This window comes from Solanum dulcamara, chromosome 4, assembly GCF_947179165.1.
Source record: "Solanum dulcamara chromosome 4, daSolDulc1.2, whole genome shotgun sequence".
NCBI lineage: Eukaryota > Viridiplantae > Streptophyta > Magnoliopsida > Solanales > Solanaceae > Solanum > Solanum dulcamara.
Window position 1 is genome coordinate 1,044,394 of NC_077240.1, and position 22,956 is coordinate 1,067,349.

The following is a 22,956-nucleotide window of genomic DNA, read 5'->3' on the forward strand; positions in this document are numbered from 1 at the left end:
AAAAAATATTATTTTTTATTTGTAAGTTTTAAAAATTATTTAAAATATTCATAAGTTTGTGTTATCATTTTATAATGAATATGTTTCGTTTAAAAAAATTATAACATAATTGATAACAATTAACAACAACAAGATAACAATATGGTAAGAGCAATACATTAATCGAATTAAAAATAAATTGTTCTTTTTTCCCAATTTTGTAACTCAAATTATTTTTTTCCGGATACGGTAATAACAAACTATTCTTTTATAAAATCTACCCATATTCTACTAACAATCTCTTCCTGACAATAAGTGATGGTGTGTGTTATTAAATATAAAAATTTGGGATAATTTTAAAATTTTTAAAACTTTTCAAGTTCTCAAGTTCTAGTTTTTTCTAGAACTTGAAAACTTGAGATATTTGTCAAATATATTTGTCAAGTAATGACAAATTATATGGCCAAACACTAGTTACCAAAATTTTTCCAAAGTTTTTTTCAAAAACTATTTGGGGCCAAGCGATATCTGAGAGTGTGCATAGTGATTCAATCCAATTTATATTATTGATTTAGTTTATTAATGTTAGTATGTGAATATGCTAAATTAAGAGTTAGATTAATAAAAATATTTATAATTGATTTTTTGTTATTAATGACTCAATTTTTTTTAATGATTCAATTTTTTATTTATTCTTAATGATTCAACATAACTGATAAAAAAATATTCATATAATCATATACATATGATGTCCATAAAATAGAAATAAGAGTTAAAATAGAAGTGCGACACAAATTTCTAGATTGATCACTTTTGCTTGAGATAAAATTATTCGAATTTTTTCTATGGACTCGTACAATAAATTGTGAAAAACAAAATTAATTGCATGTCTTTATTACAATCAAATCTAAAATTGAGAAGAGAAAAAATAATATTAGTTTATATCAAGAAAAGAAAAGATATCGTCATTAGGAGAGAGAGACTTAGCTTGTGTTTCTTTCGATCAAAAGTAATAATACTAAAATTTAGAAAACAAGGTTGATAAAATATTAAAGTCATTGTCATACAATTGGAAGTAAAATGATAATTTTAATATAATTTTATTGAGTTATCGATTTAATCATTAACCAAAATCACAAAATCAAAAATCAAATCGATAATCGAATTAAAAAATTTACAAAATCGTATAAATCATTAACCTAATAACTCAATATTGATAAATTAATAATATTTTTTAAAATTTGATTAAACCGATTTTGGCACACTCTTAGTTGCTTTCCGATTTTAGTTAATAATAATCTTAATAAATTAACAAAAAATTCTTTTTGATTAAATATCTAATCAACCCGTTCAATTTGATGTATTTTGCAATATCTAGTTCTTTTGGGGACATTTTCTATTTAACGTAATGAACTCATTTAGATATGTTCAATTTTTTTAATTTAATTCTCTTTTATTTCTAAAAAACACGAGATTCTATCCATTTAATCAATAATTTAAAGTGCTTTTCTAAAGGCAATTGAATTAAGGGGGTAGGGTGATGATTATTTATTTTATTTTTTGATATTTTGTTTTAATTTCTAATTTAAAATTAAACATGTTAATATTTCATTGTTTTGTTGGATTAAGTAGAAATTTTTGTTTATATGGTATGCGAGATTGAAGTATCTATCAAATGTGTTAATATCAAGAAGAAGTATATATCTGATTATTTGATATGTTAGAATGTTTGATTAATCACTAGTGATAACTTAAAAGGTGTATATATATCTCTCTATATATAGAGAGAGTTGATATTCTACACGATCTAGAATTTCAATAACTTGTCTTTACTTTTATCCCAGTGAACTAAGCTGCCTAACGTGTTTCAACTGAAGAGTTAAGACAATAAAGTAAGAACACAATAGTTAATGTGGAAATACCTAGCTCAAAAGGTGTAAAAATCACGATCCGTCCCATAACAGAATTTACTCCAACTTTACTAAATGTAAATGAGCCTTACCACAAACAAAATTACAAAAGCTAGGTAACCTAAGGAATAATCAAATAAACCATATGCTATCACAAACCTTCAAGGTGTGTGTTCCCAAGTTTTCGAGTTGCTCTCAACCTGAAGACTATGATTCTATTTCAGTTTATAACACACTGAACTACGAATACATCAAAATACAAAAAATAAACATATTAAAACATAAATTTTATAGTGAGATCTGGTTCTTCAAAGTGTCACATGTTTCATCTTCTATTATCATTCATCTAAACTTCATGAATCTAACAGTTGTTAATCGAATTTAAAAGATGACGAGTTAAATATTATGATGATAAAAATCACCTTTAGTATGTTTTATTTTTTTCTATCATTTAAATAAAGTCGTATTTCTAAACTTCTATCTGAAATTGGACCGACGCTTTTGAGCCGAGGGTCTTTCAGAAAGAAACCTTTTTATCTCCATCTTTGAAATTGCCATAATGATTATTGAAATTTCATTATTCAATGTGGACATTTTCTTCTCCATATCTATTTGTTTCGTGTTTTCTGCCTTCCTTATTTCTTACTCAAAACTAATGCTGAATATATAATTGATATACACGCATGATCAAATGTTGATCTTATTTTGACAACCTGTCTTGAACAATTATTGCTTCTATTTATAGAGTAAAATTTGGAACAATTCATTTTAATTTAGATTGAATTATTTGGGAGAACATTTGCCACTGCCAAAAGAACTTCAAAATAAGCAAAGAGAAAACAATGCAAGGACACATATTATCGAGAAGTGAATATGAAAAAAAAAATAACGTTCATATCGATTCTTTTAAGATCCTAGAAAAGGTAAACCATCTCTATACCTTCTGAATATCAAGATAAAAAAGAAAACAACAACAATATTAATGTCACGAACTCTTCACCTCCTTCTTCAAAGTTCGTGCATTTTTATTTGAATACAAGCAAAGAGTTAATTGATAAAACAATCTTCAAACTTTTTTACTATTTTGACACGTAAATATGATTGACATTCGTACACCAAAATAATTGGACACATACACTCAAAAAATAAGCTCGCAACAAAATCACATATTTTAATGATCATTTCGTAAATTATATTGTTTCTCATAAAATGGATCTAAAAAATTGTCTATATACTTATAAAATTTAATACACACATACACTTAATCATTCCTATCGTACCGGAAACCAAACGACGCCTAATGATGCATTAACCCAAGAAGATTATGCATCCAACCAAACCAAATTGACCATAGTAATGACATTTTCATGACTTTAATTAGTGGGGCCCGCCGGCCTGCAAATACCGTCGGCAATCCAAACGGTTAATTAAAAAAAAAAAAACCCCAAAAAAGAAGCTATGTATCGCCGATCAAAAAGTTTGACGTGTCATTTCTTTGCGCTAAAGCTTGTCCGAAATATCTATATCTAAAAATACTTGAAAGGACACGGTTTCCAAGGCATTGAATGTGCCAAAAGAACTAGATCATCCGAGGACATATTCGTCCTTTAACCTCTAAGTCGAATGGCTTGTTCTGATCATAATGGCGTTGGCATTATATGGTTGAGAGAGAGAATATCAGATTCACAAATGTGCTTTTCTTGAGTTAGAGAGTTGAAAGAGTAGAGGTTTTAGGAGATGGGTTTTGTGAGTACGATATTGGGTTTTTGTGGATTTGGAGTCGGGGTTTCATGTGGATTGACTATCGGTTACTATTTGTTCATCTATTTCCAGCCTTGTGATGTTAAGGTGTTGCATTCTTTTGTTCTATTTTTCTGTCTTTGTTTCTGTGTTTCAATTGCTATGAGTTTATGCTGTATTTGGATTAGTAATTTCTCTATTCTTCCTGTGTTATGTGTGTTTTCCGTTACTGATGAAATAAACGAATTACTTGGGCTAACAGTTGAAGGAAAACTTAGGGTGAGGGAAATTTTATGTTGATCGGTATTTGGATTCGAGTTAATTGGAAATGGTATGCGGATAGGAATAGCTGCACGCAATTTTCTGCTGTTGTAGGGACTTGGTCTGGTTAGTTGTCCAAGTCAAACCACAGTTGACCTAATTTACTGGAGGCAACGCATTTGCCCTTTTTGAACTTCTGGGTTCGATTGGCTGCTAAGTTGGATGTTTCAGTTGTAGTTTGGTGCATGAATAAATTGAAGTGTCGAAAATGTGTAGTAATTAATATCAAAGGAGAAGGGAGTATGCAGGGTCACCATTGTTTTTGAGTTCTAGGACTTCAATAGTAGAAAAAGATGTTTGGAAGTGCAAAGTGGGCACTGTATAATAACCCTAATTTGGTGTACTGAAAATTTTCATTTCACAAAGGCGCATATTTTAGATTTATAAATCTAGAGTTGTAAAAAGGACAATCTTAATTTTTTTTTTAAAAAAAATTAGAAATATAGAAGACAATACATACACTGAGGTCAGACATTGTTGTCATTGCAGGAAAAAAAAAATTAGAAATATAGAAGACAATACATACACTGAGGTCAGACATTGTTGTCATTGCAGGAAATAGAGTAGTACAATTTGGAATTAATAGATCACATGGATATGGCTAGACACAGATGATATATGCATTTGTTACCATCATTAACTGGGAATATCAATGTCTGACTATAACCTTTTGAAAAATTTGTGAGACATCTATGTATCTGGTAACACCTAATTGAACTAAGTATACTTTTACTCTAAAGATTCTAATATCTTTTCAGACTAATACCTGCATGCTTTACTGGACATAACTAAATTGTGTTTTGTTGGACTTATCACTGTTTACTTATATCTTATTTATTTGTAAAGTGAAAGGCAACTTACTTGCACAATTTGTTTCAATTAGATTTCAGTCATTTAGGTGAACCTTGCGTCCAACAAGTGCTTGTACCAATATAACAACCTAACAATAGTTTTTTCCAAAGTTATGAAGAAAAGAGGTGAAATCTAGTAGTTAGCCTGCCAAACAAACCGAACTTATTTTCGTTTTTCTCAAGACCTCTTTATTAGATGGTTTGGCCAATACTCACTTGGCTGTTTGATTCATCCACTTGATTATGTTATTTTTGGATTAAGTTTCATAACGAGGTGTCACACAGTTCAACGTGCTACTAGAGCAAGCAAAGGTCTTCGGTTTAAATCTAACCGCAACTCTTCATAAAGAAAGATCCCATGTGTTTGACCCATGAAAGAATCAAGCCTTCACATTAGGAAGCTTGTTGAAGACATAATTAAGTAGATCAATAATTGTCCTCTTTAATAGTTCAAACTTTTAGATGTGGCAATCACTCAATTCAATATTATATTAGACTAGACATAGATCTAGGGTTCATGTTTCACAATTACGTATTTGGATTTTCGCGAATGAAAAAGAGAGGTCTGAACATGAAGGGATGCCTTGAACACATTATTGTTAGTTAAGTAAATAGACGTGTGGTTGAAAGTCTATCGGAAATAACCTTTGTACCACTACCTAAGGTCCGCGTACATTCTCTGCAGATCCTATTTTGTGGGATTACACTGGATATGTTGTTGTAAGTAAATAGACGTGTGTCACCTCCAGATCTTCAAATTTGTAGATAGAGATTTTCACACAATTCAATAAGGAGATCACAAAACTTGACATGGGCCTGTAAGACGTGACAATGTTTGGTTTGTTATCAAATCACACATCTTTCGATCATGTCGTAATTGTAATAGGAGGTAGTGTTTTGGGATTTCCCAAAGGTAAATACACTTTCAGAAAAAAAGCTCAATTTCCATTTTTCTAATTTTTTTTTGACAAATAGGAAGGACATTTTTCCAAAATATTTTGTAATTTCAGCATTATGTTTATAGACAATTTGACTTCTACTTGATAAAACTTTTGAGGTTTGTAAATGAAACATGAGTTCCACAGAATCATCAAGCATGTTAAGTTGGCAATTGCTCTGTCAGGTCTCAGGTCATTGGTAGAGTGAGACATGAATGAGTAATTTTATACTCCTATCCTTCTTTATATAAATTCTTTCCATTTTTGAGATTCTCCAATAAAGAGTTTTACCTCTTTCAAGAGGTTGGATGAGCACCCCCCCCCACAACTACCCACGCGCGCGCACACACACAAATACTCAAGATCAAAACGGAAGATTAAAGAGTAGCCAAGAGAGTATCTAAGTGAGGAAGTAAATAGATAGGATAAAAGTAGACAGAAGTAGATGAAACATTTTGCGAAGTAAAAATTAACTCTTATTTAGTATATCTCAATATGGTATACATTATATAAGTTGGACATTTATCAAAAGAATCTTAGGGGTGGTGCTTATATACAATCCTATGAACGTCCTAAATATCCAACAAGCAAGCTATACAGGGCAAAAAGATTTTACTTAGTCGAGTATCACCGTCTTGGTAAGTACTTTCGCAAGGAATCATGTCTTTACTTTATGCTTTTTGGACTGTCTGCTTACTGTCTAATCATGGAGAACGCTACCACATCAAGATGGAATGATTATCAAGCTGTGGACGGCTATGTCTCAAAATATTTGATACCATTTCATTAGTAATACTACTAATATTATTCAATAAATTTTTCACAAATTGCAGAATTTGAATATTCAAACTCCCGTAGTTAAACTATAATGTGATACTTAAAATTTTAATTGTAAATGTCGTAACTTACCTACCAATCAAAAGAAGGTCACATCTTACTTGGTTGCATCTGTCTCATTTAAACAGTTTCACTTATTCTTCAGTATATTTCATTTTTTTCCTGTATCTGCTTACTAACAGCTACTTCTTTTAGTTGTACCCAACAAGTTTTTTGTCCCTTTTGTGGCTAAACAACTAATGGATTTGTTGTAACTATCAGGACCCTGCTATTCGTCCATTGGTTGCGCGAGATACTAAAAGCTTGCAGCAGTTGCTGTCTGAAATTCCTCTTTGGGTCAAATGTCCGGATTATGACCGTGTATGAATATTGAGACCTTTAACCTGCATTTAAAGTAGCTCATCAGTGAATATATTTTAATTTGCTTCATATTTTCTAAACTTAAGGTGGACTGGCTCAACAAATTCCTTGAGTATATGTGGCCTTACCTGGACAAGGTACTTTCATGTCTGAACAACACTCTGGATTATCTATCTCCTCTATATATTTGTTAAAGGGAAATAAACTAACTAGTACTCAACTATTTTTAAACAGGCAATTTGCAGGACTGCAAAAGATATCGCGACACCAATTATTGCTGAGCAAATACCAAAGTATAAAATTGATTCTGTTGAATTTGAAACACTAACTTTGGGGTCCTTACCTCCTACTTTCCAGGGTCAGTCATTTTCTACGGTGATCGATAGATTTCATTTGCTCTTTGTTTCCTCGTACATGTTGTTGAGATTCTTAGAAAAATAATACGTAGCATAAGATACAAAGTACACCATTCTTATGCTTTGCCTAAAATGACATAAACTTTTCTTTGGAGAGAATTTGATTTAACTGATTATTCTGGGTATGTTGTTGTTGATGTATAGCGTCTACCTTTAATAAAAGGATAACAAACTCACAATCAAAGACCTTGGGCAGCTAGGAGGGTAGAGGAGAAAAAGTGAGGGTTTGAACTTTAAGGGATCTGCTTCTTGTTAGCTACCTGTCTTCGATTGTGAATTTTGAAAATAAATGTGTTATCTCCCCCCCTGAATATAGTAATTTTCTCTGTATTGTCTAGAAAATATTTGCTTACCAAAACTAAAAACTGATGTTAATATTTGTTGATCTCATGCACCTTAAATTCCATGATCATCTCATTTATGGACTTTAATTAACATGTTAGTGTGTGCTCTCTATGCCATAAGTTTCTGGGAGGTATAATTGCTTTTTTTTTCAAGCATAGGATATTATGGAGTAGGACTCTTGTAGTGTTGTAGTTGATGTTGGCACGCTCTGAGATACCATTTTACTGAGTTGGATTCAGTTATCACACTAGCCTGTTAGATCTCTTTGGTCAAATGCCTCTTAATTCATTATTAGTTCTAATATTTAATTGCCTGTAAACGATTGAATCCACTCTGAATCATATTCATGGGGGACCTCATTTTGATATTTTTATCATGGTTATTTCCATTGTAACACATTTCTCAGTACACTCAAAGCGATGTACATTGCAATCCAAGGCTTGAGAGTAGTTATTGGACTTAGGGACTTTATATTCTTCTAATCAAGGTTCATAGCATTTGTTTTAGTCTTTATTGTTAAACAGGTAAATGAAATATTCTTCGTCTGAGTTTTTCAAAATATTTCCTACATTTTTCTCTTGCTTTTAATTGGTATACCTGATCATGTTATCTTTGACACTTCATCTTCTTTCGCCTTCCCATATGCTTTCTGACTTGTGGAGTATGTCAAACTTGGATGCAATAGATTTCTGATTTTATATCTTGATAATGATGGTTTAAAGTAAGACATTTTGTGTTTGATTTTTGCTTAAATTTATCCGATGTTTCTATTTGGCAGGGATGAAGGTCTATGTTACTGAAGAAAAAGAATTGATCATGGAACCATCAGTAAAGTGGGCTGGAAATCCTAATATCACTGTTGTGGTCAAAGCATTCGGATTGAAAGCCACTGTTCAGGTTTTGCATTTTTTCACATGATTTACATTTTGATGAGATTTTGGCACAATTGAATGCCAACAAAAGCCAAAATTTAATTGTTTTGAGTGGATATTTCAGGTTGTGGACTTGCAAATTTTTGCAGCTCCACGTATTACTCTGAAGCCTCTGGTTCCAAGCTTTCCATGTTTTGCCACTATCTTTGTGTCCCTCATGGAAAAGGTTGGTTATGCATCTGGGACTTTTTTTTGGAGTAGGTGTATGTGTGGGGAGAAAAGAAATAAACAAAGGAATTTTTGCAAAGCAAAACTATTGTGTCTTGTTTCCTTGTGTGATCATGTGGTTATATCATTGGCATGTTTTCCACTCTGAGATTAATCAAGAACATGTTTGATGGCTGCGAAGCTGGTAAAGAATAATATACGGATGTGGGTCAATTATTTACAAGGGAGGGATTGCCTAGTGTAAGAACCCTCCATCTCTCACGATAAGCCTGGAATTTGAGTCACCAAAGGAGATGGCAGTTAATCATACCAAAAGAAGGGAGGGGGGTTACAATCATGTATGAAATTATCCCGTCTTTTCTGGTAAAACAAAAAGGAGTTCTTGCTTTACACCAATAATATTGGTAAGGAAGAATGATCTTTCTATATTTTTTTATCCATCTCACTATTATGGATTAGTCTCCTATATCTTTATTCCAAATAATACCAAAGAGATATGAGTATAATGATACTGTTTTAAAAAATTGTTCCCCAAGCTGTTTTCTCTCTCCCAATCTTTTCCATCTCAACATTGCTTTATCGCCTGGTCTTGGTAGCTTCCATGGAATGTTAAACAAGGAGAATATTAGTGTGCATAACATAGATGAAAAGCTGCAGTGCAACATGAGGTGGTATTTGTCTTCTCTATATTCCTCTCACGATTAACTGTCAACTTATAATGTTTGGCCCCTCTTCCATGGACTGTCCGCCATTAAAATTGAATCCTGTGTTGCGTACCAAGTGGAAACAGCTACTTTTCCGTTGCCATGGTACTTCATAAATTCCTTCGCACCCACCTCTTTTCTTTTTCTTTTCTGTTAAACAGTCCCTTCCTGTTAACTTCAATTGAACCGATTAGACCCTGATTGACTTTTCCTGTGACCCTCTCTATATCACCTTGGCCATGCCATCTTCTCCTATTGATATATTTGCTGAGAAATTCCTCAGCCTCATCTCACTCCCAAGTTCAATCTTGTATTGGCTTTCTGAAGTCCACTATCCACATGATCCCTTGGGCATACCTACTCAGTTGGTTAAAATGACCTCTCTATAATTTACCGCACCATGGTTGGAATATCCCTTGCCACAACAATGTTGCATGCAGCGATACTTCCTGAAGCAGAATTGGTTGCTTAGGTAGAAGTTAGTGTATCAAAATGGCTCCATAACAATGCAGATGCATCAGAGATGATAGCACATCGCTACAGCCTTCATTTGTGTCCCTACTGCCAAGACTGGGAGAACGGCATGTTTCTGGGTTGAATGTACAGCAGATGTCATTGTTGTTCAATTTTGGGGGTGGAGGCTGGGATTTTTGGTCGGGGGAATAATCGAGGCATTGATTAGAATTAAGATGATTCTAAATATGCTGATATAGGCAAGCTGCTCTAGATATCCTGGATATTGTACAGCCTCTTTGGTCTTGCATTAATATAATATATTATGGACTCACTTCAATTTATTAAAGCTCAGATTCATTTGTTGACATTCATCTTAGTAGAATCCTTTTTTGAGAAAGTTAACAGTATATTAATGTCAGCACAAAGGCTGGGTTTAAGCAATATTTACAGTTTGAAAGGGAAAGGTGTATGTCCTTGTCCTATCTTACAAGGAGTCCGATGTCCAGTAAAGATTCTGCATCTTATTTTTAGCTTTCTTTAAGCCAAACATGAAACGAAAACATCATCTTAGTACATTCTTATTGGTTCGCAGCCACATGTTGACTTTGGATTGAAGCTTTTGGGGGCTGATCTTATGTCCATCCCTGGCTTGTACAGGTTTGTCCAGGTACTATTGTTTCTAATGTCCATCGTCTTCTATTTCTTTTGAAACAATTTATGCCTCTCATTTGCTCTATTTTGGAACAAAACAATCTGGATCCTTTTTAAGATCTTTCCTGTATTTTACTGAAGACTGTAAGCATATCTGTTGCTTAGCTTCTAAGGTTAAGAAAAATAGGAATTTCTTATCAAAATTTTGAGTATAGAGATATGAGTTTAGTGACACAAAGAAACTGCTATAAGTGCATGTGCAGGGATAGCACTTCTGTTGTAGCCATTGCCAAAAGATCTAATATTAACATTGGGGAACTCTTTTTGCAGGAGACCATTAAAGATCAGGTTGCTAACATGTATCTTTGGCCTAAAACTCTAGAAGTGCAGATATTGGATCCATCCAAGTATGTCTTCTTAACTTATAGAGTTTGTTATTGTATTCTTCATCCAAGGGTTTGCCACCACTCTCAGTTAAGTGAATAACTTTATTTTCACTTTCGAACATGTAGAGCAATGAAAAAACCTGTCGGGGTCCTGCATGTGAAGGTTCTGAGGGCAATGAATCTGAGAAAGAAAGATCTATTGGGTGCATCTGATCCTTACGTAAAACTTAAGCTCACTGAGTCAAAACTTCCTTCAAAGAAAACCCCTGTAAAGCATAACAATTTACATCCAGAGTGGAATGAGGAATTTAATATGGTGGTTAAAGATCCAGAATCGCAAGCATTGGAGCTTTCTGTTTATGATTGGGAAAAGGTAAACTTTCTAGTTCCACGATACACAATTCAATTTTTGGTTCCTTCTTTGTGCTATCTCAAACTTCACCCCTTCTTTATTCAGATTGGCAAACATGACAAGATGGGCATGATCGTTGTTCCACTGAAAGATTTGACTCCTGATGAATCAAAAACTATGACACTGAATCTCCTAAAGAATATGGATGCAAATGATGCTCAAAATGATAAGGACCGCGGTCAGATCATGGTGGAATTAACCTACAAACCATTTAAGGAGGATGAGTTGCCGAAAGATTTTGAAGAGAATGATGCAGCACATAAGGTTCCAGAAGGAACGCCTCCAGGGGGAGGCGTCCTTATGATTATTGTCCACGAAGCTCAAGATGTTGAAGGAAAGCACCATACTAATCCATATGTCAAGATTCTTTTCAAAGGAGAGGAGAGGAAAACCAAGGTACAAAGTTGCCTCTTTTTTCTAGCTCTTCATTGGTCGCTCGTTGGCTGGCAATGATACAAATTGGTAGGATAAATGACTCTTTTCTCACTCATCTTGAACCTCTCAACCTCAACACCTTTACCTCACAAGTGTTTAGGCTTCTTGCTATCCTCAGGGTATCCATGTTCTCTTGAATTCACTTCCTCCTTTCCATATTACTTGATAATTTGACCACTTCCTAAAAAACTGAAATTGATAACCTTGATGTGATAACCTATCTACACAGTAATTTTACCCTTATGCTTATCAGGTTATGCCACCTAAACCAGGATAATGGTGGCATTTTTAAGCGCCTTAGTTGATTTAAAGCAACTGATAATTTTCACGTGTTAAAAGTACATTTAAGTGTTGAAGCTAATTTAAGAAATACTTTTACGTGTTTGGACATAAATGTTGAAATTGATAATAAATACTTAAGATGTGTTTGGAAAATAAGACACGCCGATGGACTAGCAACAGAAACTGCTAAGGTTCATTTACTTAAAAACTTTGTTTATTTAGCTTTTCTGAATCTGCAGTAGGTATTTAGTCTGACTTTGACTGTGCTAGAATTTTCCTGCATAGGTCTATATTATGTCTAATCTTGCTCACATTTCATTTGACGTGATTTTATCCACCTTGATTACAGCAAGTCAAGAAGAACAGGGATCCAAGATGGGAAGAGGAGTTTACTTTTGTGTTGGAGGAGCCTCCTGTGAATGATAGGCTGCATATGGAAGTTGTCAGCACCTCTACAAGGATTGGCCTATTGCATCCTAAGGTACATACGTTGCATTTTCTGTTATTTATTTGCCTCAAGGCCTAAGGGAGGAACAAGGAGTGGTGGAATTAGTGTTTCTCTGAAAACTTGAGATTACCTTTTCGAATATGATGTTGAAGTGTATTGCAGTCGATAGTAACAACACATAATTGGGAATTGCAATGGCACATCTTTTGTAACTTTATGTTTCAAAAGGTGAACCACAATTGTCATTTACTGTTTCTCCTCAGCAACGCCTGCAAGGATGAAATCGCATGCATTCTTGCAAGATAATGTAAAATGCTAGTTTTGCTCGTTAGGAGTATCTGCAACTTGTTAGTTCTTTATGTTTTTTCCAAGAATGATGATTGGATAGATGGGTGTTTCTTTCCACAATCTTGGTTTTTGTTGGAGATTGTTTTTTATGACTTAAATTGTTTATATACTTTCTTCTTAATGCAGGAGACACTGGGTTATGTTGATATAAATCTTTCTGATGTTGTTAGCAACAAAAGGATCAACGAGAAGTTCCACCTCATTGATTCAAAGAACGGTCGCCTTCAAGTTGAGCTGCAATGGCGAACTGCCTCATGAGCTAATTGAAACTTCCGTGCCTGTAAACTTGGTTCTTTTTCTTCTGTTTTTGATTTTCTTGATTCTTCTTTTCATGATGGATGTTTGAGTGAAACCAGATTTTTTTTCTTTTTTCAGTTCTTACACTGGAATAATCCCTGCAATTGTTTGTACATTAGTGCATAACAACCTTGTACGATTTAAACGTTTTTTTGGTTGTTGCTCATCTGTATTTTCTTTTAGAGGCTAGAAGGGCTTTGACATAGAATCTGTTCCCCCCGTGAAAGACAAAGGCGCAGCTTGAAAGACCGCCTAATCGTAAATGATTCTGGCCTGTGTGAGGTGTATACTGGAGATAGTAAAAGTCTAATTAGTGTATAATGTATACACAATAATTATACATGCTAAAATTTGTGAAAAAAAGGATTATGATTCTATTTGTTGTGGGTTTTATTGGACGGTTGTAAAAATTGTCTTTTTCATTTATTTATAAAAATTAAAATAAAAGGTAGCATAGTACTATTACTAAATTAATAACCTAGTCGATTGGGTACATAATGCTCTAACAAAATATGATTGTAATAATTTTTCAAAAGACCTCTCGAGTAAGAGAAATAAATAAATGAATGTATTAAGTAATGCTATTGGAGCACCAAACGTCCACTAACAATGGGAATTAAACATGTTATTTATGAGTTAGAAATGGTGAAGACTAAAAACTTATAATAATAATATATCCAGCGAAGTGTTATAAAATTGAGTTTGGAAGGTGTAAAGTGTAGACATGTTTTATCACCATTTCCACTATTTTCAAAAACTAAAAACTTAATCAAACATATTTTTGCAGTCTCCTTTCCTCATCTAATCTACAGAGAAAAGACATAAAGTCATCACTGAAGTTGAACTCTTTTTTCAAAAAGACATTCAAACTTTGCGAATGTCCTAATACACCTCCAAACTAATTTAAAGTTAAATTATTGAATCCTTTTTCCACATCTAACACAGAAAGTGTATATCACTCTTTTGAAGAGAGTAAAACTAAAAAAAAAATTACTTTTTGTTAAATATATGTATAACCACTTATTTTATTATTTCAATCTTTTTCTTTATCTTTCTCTTTCTCTTTCCTTTTTTTTTCTACTTCACCATTGAAAGAATGTGTTTTCTTTTTCTTTCCTTTTGTCACTCCCAAATCATTAAGATAAAAATGAGATTAATTCTTTCTTTTTGTTATCTTCTTCGCTCAAACTCAAAAGACCCAATTACCTTTTCTTTATCTTCAACATAGAAGACCCATTTACTTCACCCATTTTTTGTCATTTTTTTCAATTAGAAAGTACTATATAATGGAGTTTTGCTGCATCATTGTTATAATACTTAGCGTTGTTGTAATATTTAGAGTAGTCCGGAACACTATTGTTGTTGTGTTCTTCAGAACTCCATTGTTGTAATATTTAGCATGTCAATTAAGAAATTTCTTCGATTAGAGAGTACTATAAAACGCCATTACCTCCATTGTAATGGAGTTTCGCTGCATCATTGTTGTAATATTGCTTGAAAGAAAATGGTAGATTAGAGGTGATTATTAATTTTTAATTTTTAATTTGATAGTAAATTTTCTCAATTTTATTTTGAGTTTAGTGATTTAATGATATTAACGGTGAAGGTGGTATTATAATAGTGATGAAGATAGAGGCTATGCTAGAGGATTAGTGTCGATGGCAGCGAAGAAGAGAGCATGAAATCAAAAATGAAGAGAAAGAGAAAATAAAAAAGGAAAAAAGTCAATAAAATAAGAAAAAATTAAAATTAAATAAATTTAATATGTGACTGACAATAATTGATGCGTAATAACACTTCTTTTCTTGCAATTGAGATTGGCTGAAAAATGAAATATTTATAACAGTTTTAAATTATTTAGAAGGGAATGAAAAATGAAGAAGAAAGAGAAAATAAAAAAGGAAAAAAAGTCAATAAAATAAGAAAAAATGAAAATAAAATTAAAATTAAAAATTAAATAAATTTAACATGTGACTGACAGTAATTGGTGCGTAATAGCACTTATTTTTTTGCAATTGAGGTTGGCTGAAAAATGAAATATTTATAACAATTTTAAATTATTTAAAAGGATCATAGAACGCCCGCAAAATTAATGTATTTTTTTTAACAAAGGGGACAACTTCAAGGATTTTATGTCTTTTCTCTTTTTATCTTTATTATCTACACAGGAACAAGATGATGAATTCAATAAAATCAAACTGATTTTTTGTTGCACGTAATAACCAGTGACAGAATATGGCCATAGTTTTGTTCCATAAAAGGGTAAGGAAAAAAATAAAATTTCACAAATAATCACTATAATAAATTTAATTAGATTTTTTAGTTGTAGTTTACATATTTACGAGTTGTAGTCATAGTTTAAGTTATTTTATTTGTATAATTTACGAATTTGTATAATTTGCGGATAATTAAGTTATTTTTATATAAACTCAAAATAACTAATTTATATAAACACATACATCTGAATTTTAAACAATTATACAAATTATATTATAAAAAATTACATTATACAAAATTATATAAATTATATTATATAAATTTCTAATTATACAAACGTGAGAATTATACAAACTCAAATCATAATTAATGCTAAATATGAGTGAAAAATTATAAATTACTTAAGCTTTAACTATGTTTACTAATTAAGTGGCTATATTTTAAGGGCTAAACTTGTTTGACCCGCCTCTTTTAGCTCCTAGTTCCAACAACCAATTGAAGCCTCAAATACAAACTCGGGAGTGTTTCCATTTCTAGTTTTGCTAAAAATCTTATCCTCATTCACGTCCTTCTTCGATCGGTCCTCCAATGGCGAAGCCAATCGTCGACACCGAGTACATCAAAGAAATCGAGAAAGCTCGTCGAGACCTCCGCGCTCTCATCTCCAACAAAAACTGTGCTCCGATCATGCTTCGCTTAGCGTAATCTCTCTTTCTTTCACTCTCCACACTTATACTAGATGTATCATGTATGTTTTTATTTATACGTTTATTCATTTGATATTTCTGCGGTAGATGGCACGATGCAGGAACGTATGATGCTAAATCAAAGACTGGTGGACCGAATGGTTCTATCAGAAATGAGGAAGAGTTCACTCATGGTGCTAACAATGGCTTGAAAATCGCTCTTGATTTTTGCGGTAACATTTTTTCCCCTTCAAATCTACTGGATTTTGATTGTTCAGCTTCATTCGCTGTTTTCTCATAGAATTATTATCACTTACGTGTTGTTGATTTAAGCGTATCGGGTTGACTAATGTATTAGCTGTATATGCTTGCAATTTCATCTATCTGGCCTTTTGAAATCGTTTGCCTATAGATTCTTCCAGGAGAGTTATTAATTTGTGGAATTTACAGTTAGACTAGCTTACTTAGAGAGTTCTTAATTCAAAGAAAGTTTATCAAGGCGAAAAGTTGTCAGAACTGAGTGTTGCAAATAAGACTGTTGATATATACTTTCTATTATATCCATAAAATTCAAACTATTAGACTCCATATTTAGGTGGAAATGCAACGAGTGGAGCCATGTTAAATAGGTATAATAATTTTGCTCAATTAGCTAGAATGTAAAGGATGAGAGTTGGGACGGTCACACCACCCCTACAAGCACTGATGGGAATCTAGGGGTTGTTATTGCCTCATGGATAAAGTGATGCGCTTCAGGCGGTCACACTGAAAGTAAGCAGTCAATTCTTTGAGTTCAACTACTATAAAAGATGAAAAATGGATCCAGTTCCCTTCCTTAAACGGAGTGTCGTGCAATGTTGCAAACTTGAATGTTAAATTGTGCAAGTGTCTACCAGAAAGCACTATTTGATATAGACTTCTCTTTAAAATTGTGAAATACATTAACATTATCTTTTTTAACATGTTACGTTTCTCGTTGCAGAAGCAGTGAAGTCTAAACATCCAAAGATTACGTATGCAGATCTATACCAGGTGACTCCATTGTTCTATTTCTAGAAATACTTTTCTCTGTTTTCATACTGCTTAGAAAGGATGATAATCAACTTGATCATCTTTTTAAGTGAATGAGTGGCCCATCTGATGAAGAGTAAGGCGATTTTCCGATTTTGTAGATCAGTATTATAGAGAGGAAAATTTACTTCTTGTTAGTTTTAGATTTCAACTGAGATTTGTTGGAAAAGTTTGTTTCTAGATAATTCTCTTTGGTTTACAGAAGTTACTTAATTAGATTAAATGGAATCCTTGCGTACTTAGGCCATAATCCCTCCGATACAGATCTTGCCTACCCTCAACCTATCCAAATATGTGGAGAAAGAATGAACAAAATTGAACGTGAAGCAGTCTGTTTAACAGTGTTGCTTCCTGTGCTGTTGGCCATGACAATTTACCGAGTGGTTATAAGTTATAACATATAAATGCTGACACGGCACATGAATTCATATGGAATGATGAAAATGCACCTTTCTTTGTGCAAGCACTGTGTTTTTTTTGGGTTAGATATGTTGTAGCGATGATATTATCCAGAAAGGGGATCCTAGATCTTTTACTTAATAACAGAGATTTATTATAATCTGTTACATTTCAACTGTTAGGTCTTTCGGAAACAATTGCCCTACCTTTCATGGTGGGGGTTAGGTCTGCGTACATTCTACCCTCCCCAGACCCCACATGGTGGGATTATATTGGATTTGTTGTTGTTGTTGTTGCATTTCAACTGTTGGTATTATGTTTTTATTAAGATCTGTTAGTGCACACATTAGTTAAGGGGAGCTGACTTCTATCAAAAATCTTTTCCATGTTTAGCTTGCAGGTGTTGTTGCAGTCGAAGTCACTGGTGGTCCGACTATTGATTTTGTCCCTGGTAGGAAGGTAACAAAGCTTTTACCTTTTGTTACTTCCTTGCCAACCACTTAATAGTGAAGTGCTAAATCTTTTCTACCTCTGTATTTTCCTCAGGATTCCAGTGTTTCACCAAAGGAAGGGCGGTTACCAGATGCTAAACAAGGTTTCACGAACTGATTTTCTTGTCTGTATATGTTATCATGTGGCCTGCAAAATCTTTTTCCCTGGTGGGAATATAACATACCTACTAATTAGCATGTATTTAACTGCTAATGTTTTCTAGGATATTTATATTAGAATCATGCTGGCTATCCCAAAACCTTCAGATCAGACAACATATTAAAATCCACAACCAAGCTTAAGTGGAAGATGAACTAGACAAGGAATGGAGTGCATCCTAAGGGGTAAGGTATTGAGGAGTGGCAAAATAAAGAATTAGTGTTTTGTTGGGGTTTCGAGTTGAACGGTAGTGTTCTAAAGGGGTAATACAAGTATACAAAAAAGAAGATCAGAAAGGATGACATGGCTTAGTTCGTTCTGGACGTTGTGAGTGGTGTTTGATTAGTCCTAGTGTCGAATTTGAATTTAACTAAACCTGAAAGTTGAATGTGGCTGCATCCTGACTGATAAGTCCTGTTTTACCTAGTGCTTGTCAGTCTATACACATACTCCCTTTCATTTGACACCTGTGTGCATAAAAATAACATTTTAATGACTCCTGAAAAATATCCCTCTAACAAGTCGAATATTGAAGATCTTAATGCATTGCTGTTTGGTTAATTTTTGGGTTGAAGATATGAAGATGTCACAATATCGTACTGCTATGTTGATAAGATTGGAAGTGGAGGTGTTGAGTATGAGCTGGTAAAACAATTCATAATTCTTATGATTAGTCTGCTTTGACTTAGCCGTCATCACCTTATGATGACTGTAGTTATTTCAGCTTTTAATGATGCTGCTCTTGATATTTTTGATGTTGAATTAAGTGTTCTTATCTAAGTTAAGCATTGTTCGAGCTTAGAGGTTCACCTTTCAACTCATACTCTGTTTGTAGTGTTTTGTCAACAAGATTCAGTTTTTTAGATCTGTTAATTGTTTGATAAAATAACTTGTAGAAGGTTGAGCTTCTCTGGTTCTTTTGTGATTGATGGTAGGTGTGCCACATCTTAAAGATGTATTTTATAGGATGGGTTTGTCTGACAAAGATATAGTGGCGCTATCAGGGGGTCATACACTGGTAAGTTGCCTTCTCTTCCAATAATTGTGGATTAGTTTTCAATTTTTATGTTCTTCTCCTCTTGTTCTAAGAACCACGAGTAACATGTTGTAGTGATGAAAGCCTAAACACACATTCAGAGCACATGCCAATTAGTTCATTTGATATTGTCTGCAGGGAAGAGCACATCCAGAAAGATCAGGCTTTGATGGTCCATGGACAAAGGAGCCACTGAAATTTGACAATTCATATTTTGTGTAAGAAATATGGGCATATAAGCTAGTTGTTAGATACTTATGACCTTTTTCTTTAAAATGGACTCCAAAGCCTTTCTTTTGTTGAGGAAGGGAAGTAGTAAAGTATATCTTCTAGGTTGCTGACTAATTATTATTGATTTTTTGTATCCAGGGAGCTGCTTAAGGGGGAAAGTGAGGGCCTACTGAAACTTCCCACAGACATTGCTTTATTGGATGATCCTGAGTTCAGACACTATGTTGAGCTGTATGCTAAGGTAGAAGTTAGTTAAAGGATGAACGAAATTTTGGTTATTTCAAATTCATGTTATGCCAATTTTGAGATTGCTAACAGTTCATAATCAGATTAATGCAAGATGAAGAGGACGTTTTCCTAGTTTTTAATCTTGTGAGTCTAGTTGCAATTTGTAGAGGGGACTGCGTGAGAGAAAATTCATTTAAACATATGAGTCATTAGTATTTGTTCCACAATTGTAACCTCCAAGTGTTAGTGTAGAAACTGTGTTCTGGATTTTAATTTCCTACATTCTTGCTTTGGGTGCTGTTGCAATAATAATGACTGTTCTTCTGTCTTTTTATGAGAATGATTAGGACTTCACAGTAGTGGTAGGTCTTATTTTAAGTAAGGTTTAAGATAGGGGCGCAACCAGAAATTCATACAAGGGAATTCAATTTTTTTTATTAGAGTGTCAAACCTAAGATTTGAACTTGTGACCCAAAGAATTATTTATACCGCTTTAACAGCTACTCGAACCTTGAGGACAAGGTTCTTATTGAGGAGGGGAGAATTGTTATGAATATAATTAAGATGGAGGACCCATGTGGGAATATGTCAGATTACATTTGGAACCCTGGGAAGATGCCTATATGTAGGACAGGGAAATATTCTGTTAGAGCTTATGTTAAGACTTGTCTTATTTTCATTTCATTAGCTATTTTGTAACAGCAGTCTGGAAGCTTCCGTTTCTATTTTCCTTTTGTTCTTTGGTTACTGAAATTGATGAACAATCTGATTGTGAGTTCCTTATATTGATCGATACAAAGCTTAGTTTGTTACATAATATAAAATCAAAAAAGATCATTTTTGCCTCATTTGCACAGTATATTTTTCCAGCAAAGTGAATTCAATTGAACCCCCCTACCCTTGTCGTACACTTTGAAGATCCAAAGAGCTCAAGACAAGGTGATGGAATTTTCTGCAAATAAAGACTAGTAAACTGACTCCACGAGCTTCTGCTGGAGCTCAGAACTGTTGGAGGTGGAGAGGCTGAGGTGAAGCAGTGTTTTCTTTAAGAGCAGAGCATGAACGAGGCAGATTGTGTAACACTGACATGAAGAGATTTGAAGAAAGGAAAGTATTCCCAAAAAAAAGAACCTTTTTAGATTCAGGTTTTGGATGGTCTGGGTGAAATCTAGAGTTGTTTTTTTTTAATGATTGCAGCAGTGTTTGGAAAATTTGGAAAAGCTGTTTCCTTTGAGATCCAAAGATGAAACTGCACCGTGAATGCTGTCAAGCTATAGGGAACAATAATCAAACAGACCTCAATGATTTATGGCTAGATAGTTATGTTCGGGTAGAAATAGATGTTGACAAGGCGCATGAAGCACGTGTCAGGTTGTCTCTGGATGAGAGCATGCAAGTTATCTGACCTAGTTAGCACGTTTGAGAAAGATAATATTATGGTCTCTGCAATGCCTTATATATAGGCTCTTGAAAGTCCGCCTAGCTAAGGGTATTACAGAGCCAAATATATTACTATATGCTATTAGGAAATAACATGAGATTGTCTTACTTAAAAGGTAGAAACCTGAATAAATAATGCGAGATTGCCTATGGATCATCGAAGAGGTTTGGAGGACCCTTACTTTGTCCTATTTAAAGTGGGAGGAAGATTCTAGGGACTCCAAGCCCATTAACTTTGGCATATATTGGAAAGAAATGAAAGAATTGGCACAAATTTCAGAAATGTAGGTAAAGTAAGACTCAAAGTGTTCTTTATTTTTATTTCTCACCCTCTATGGCTATGGAAGCCTAGTACACTTAAAATTCTCTCCTATGATGAGATCAAAGTAGCACAGTATAGGGATCCACCATTGTTTATACGATTTGGGTAGTTTAGGATAGATAGAAAGTTATTTGAAACTCTCTATGGTATGTGTGTTGGAAAGAAGCAATAGAACCAAAGGACATATGTGGGATACATAAGGTCAGACAGCCTTGTTAATGACAGTTGGAAATGGATCTTTTGCAAGGCATGGGAAATCGAAGTATGTTGCAGTAGAACCAAAGGACGTGTGAAATACAAAAGGTTCCCAAGCCTATCAATGACAGTTGGAAGTGGAAGTTTTGCAAGACTTGGGAAGTTGGAGGATGTTGTTCTTAGGCTATCTATTAATTTTCAAGTTCTTCTTGACAGGCTGTTTTGGTGGGAAATAGTACAAATAGAACAGGTTTGACAGCTTAATTGAGACCGACTTTTGTGTCCTACTTTTTCAATCTCAAAGTGACCTTCGACATTCAGTATGACCTAGATAACATCTGTTCTATTCATTTCAAGGTAGTTTTGTTTTTACTGTGTGTCAGTATTATTGGCTGGACATTTTGCAAATATTTTATGTAATGGCTAATTGGGCCATTCGTATTTGTCCGGCAAGTCTCTGCAAAATGTGAAGGAATCAATGTGATCTTTACTGTTTATAGATCTCTGTACTTCTCGATGATTCGTATTATTGATCATACATACATTTCTTTGAAATCCTTTCTGCACATGCTGTTTGCTCTGTACGAGCCATCTATTTGCTTGCTGGTATGCAAACTTTAGCAATTAATGTCATACCTATTGAATATTGCAGGATGAAGATGCCTTCTTTAGGGATTATGCCATATCACACAAGAAACTATCTGAGCTAGGGTTTACTCCAAGTTCTGGTTCCAAGGCTACAGTGAGGGATGGCACTATTTTAGCACAGAGTGCTGTAGGAGTTGTTGTGGCTGCTACAGTGGTGGCACTGAGTTACTGGTATGAAATGCGGAAAAGGATGAAGTAAATTGCAGGACGACAGATTGCATTCTTACCTTCATATTCACAATCTCGTACCCGTTATTGATAAAGCGTACCTTACTTTTATGGTTTTAGCACGCTTCCCTCAAATAAAAGCATGTAATATCGACTAAATGAATTAATACAAAAAATATAGTAAGAAATTGGTTGTACCCATGGAATATGTGTTTATATTTAATACTCATACTTTTGGAGGGGTTACTGAATTCTCTGTGCGTTGGCTATCGTCTCAGATGATTTTTGAGTTAATCCTGTTAGGAATTTGACAAAGAAAGGTGGGTTAGATTAGAGATTTATATTAACATTTATTTGATTGCACGTTCCATGTGCGAATTAATGAGTGGCATACCTGCTTATTTTGCCTTACATTGTCAGCTATTGTTATGGTACTGTACTACTTGTT

At 33.8% G+C, this 22,956-nt stretch overlaps 2 protein-coding genes across 3 annotated transcripts; both read left to right on the top strand.

The window, feature by feature from the left end:
* The first annotated feature begins 3,427 nt into the window (after positions 1–3,427).
* Positions 3,428–13,382, top strand: LOC129885321 (synaptotagmin-1-like). Of its 2 annotated transcripts, XM_055959560.1 has the most exons (12): positions 3,439–3,737; positions 6,838–6,936; positions 7,023–7,073; positions 7,171–7,294; positions 8,476–8,594; positions 8,694–8,795; positions 10,550–10,624; positions 10,939–11,015; positions 11,121–11,367; positions 11,452–11,802; positions 12,473–12,604; positions 13,046–13,382. In XM_055959560.1, exons 1-12 carry the CDS (start codon positions 3,627–3,629, stop codon positions 13,175–13,177), a joined length of 1,620 nt encoding a protein of 539 aa, XP_055815535.1. In that variant the 5' UTR covers positions 3,439–3,626; the 3' UTR covers positions 13,178–13,382. The 2 variants fall into 2 exon arrangements, with proteins under 2 accessions (XP_055815534.1, XP_055815535.1); XM_055959559.1 differs by having other exon boundaries at positions 3,428–3,737; positions 11,121–11,802.
* A 2,501-nt stretch (positions 13,383–15,883) lies between these two features.
* LOC129885322 (L-ascorbate peroxidase 3) lies at positions 15,884–22,759 on the top strand. The gene is made up of 9 exons (XM_055959561.1): positions 15,884–16,134; positions 16,228–16,352; positions 17,102–17,151; positions 17,983–18,048; positions 18,136–18,184; positions 19,176–19,258; positions 19,415–19,494; positions 19,646–19,748; positions 22,345–22,759. The coding sequence occupies exons 1-9, from the start codon at positions 16,022–16,024 to the stop codon at positions 22,537–22,539; spliced, it is 864 nt and encodes a 287-aa protein (XP_055815536.1). The 5' UTR covers positions 15,884–16,021; the 3' UTR covers positions 22,540–22,759.
* Positions 22,760–22,956: the final 197 nt, after the last annotated feature.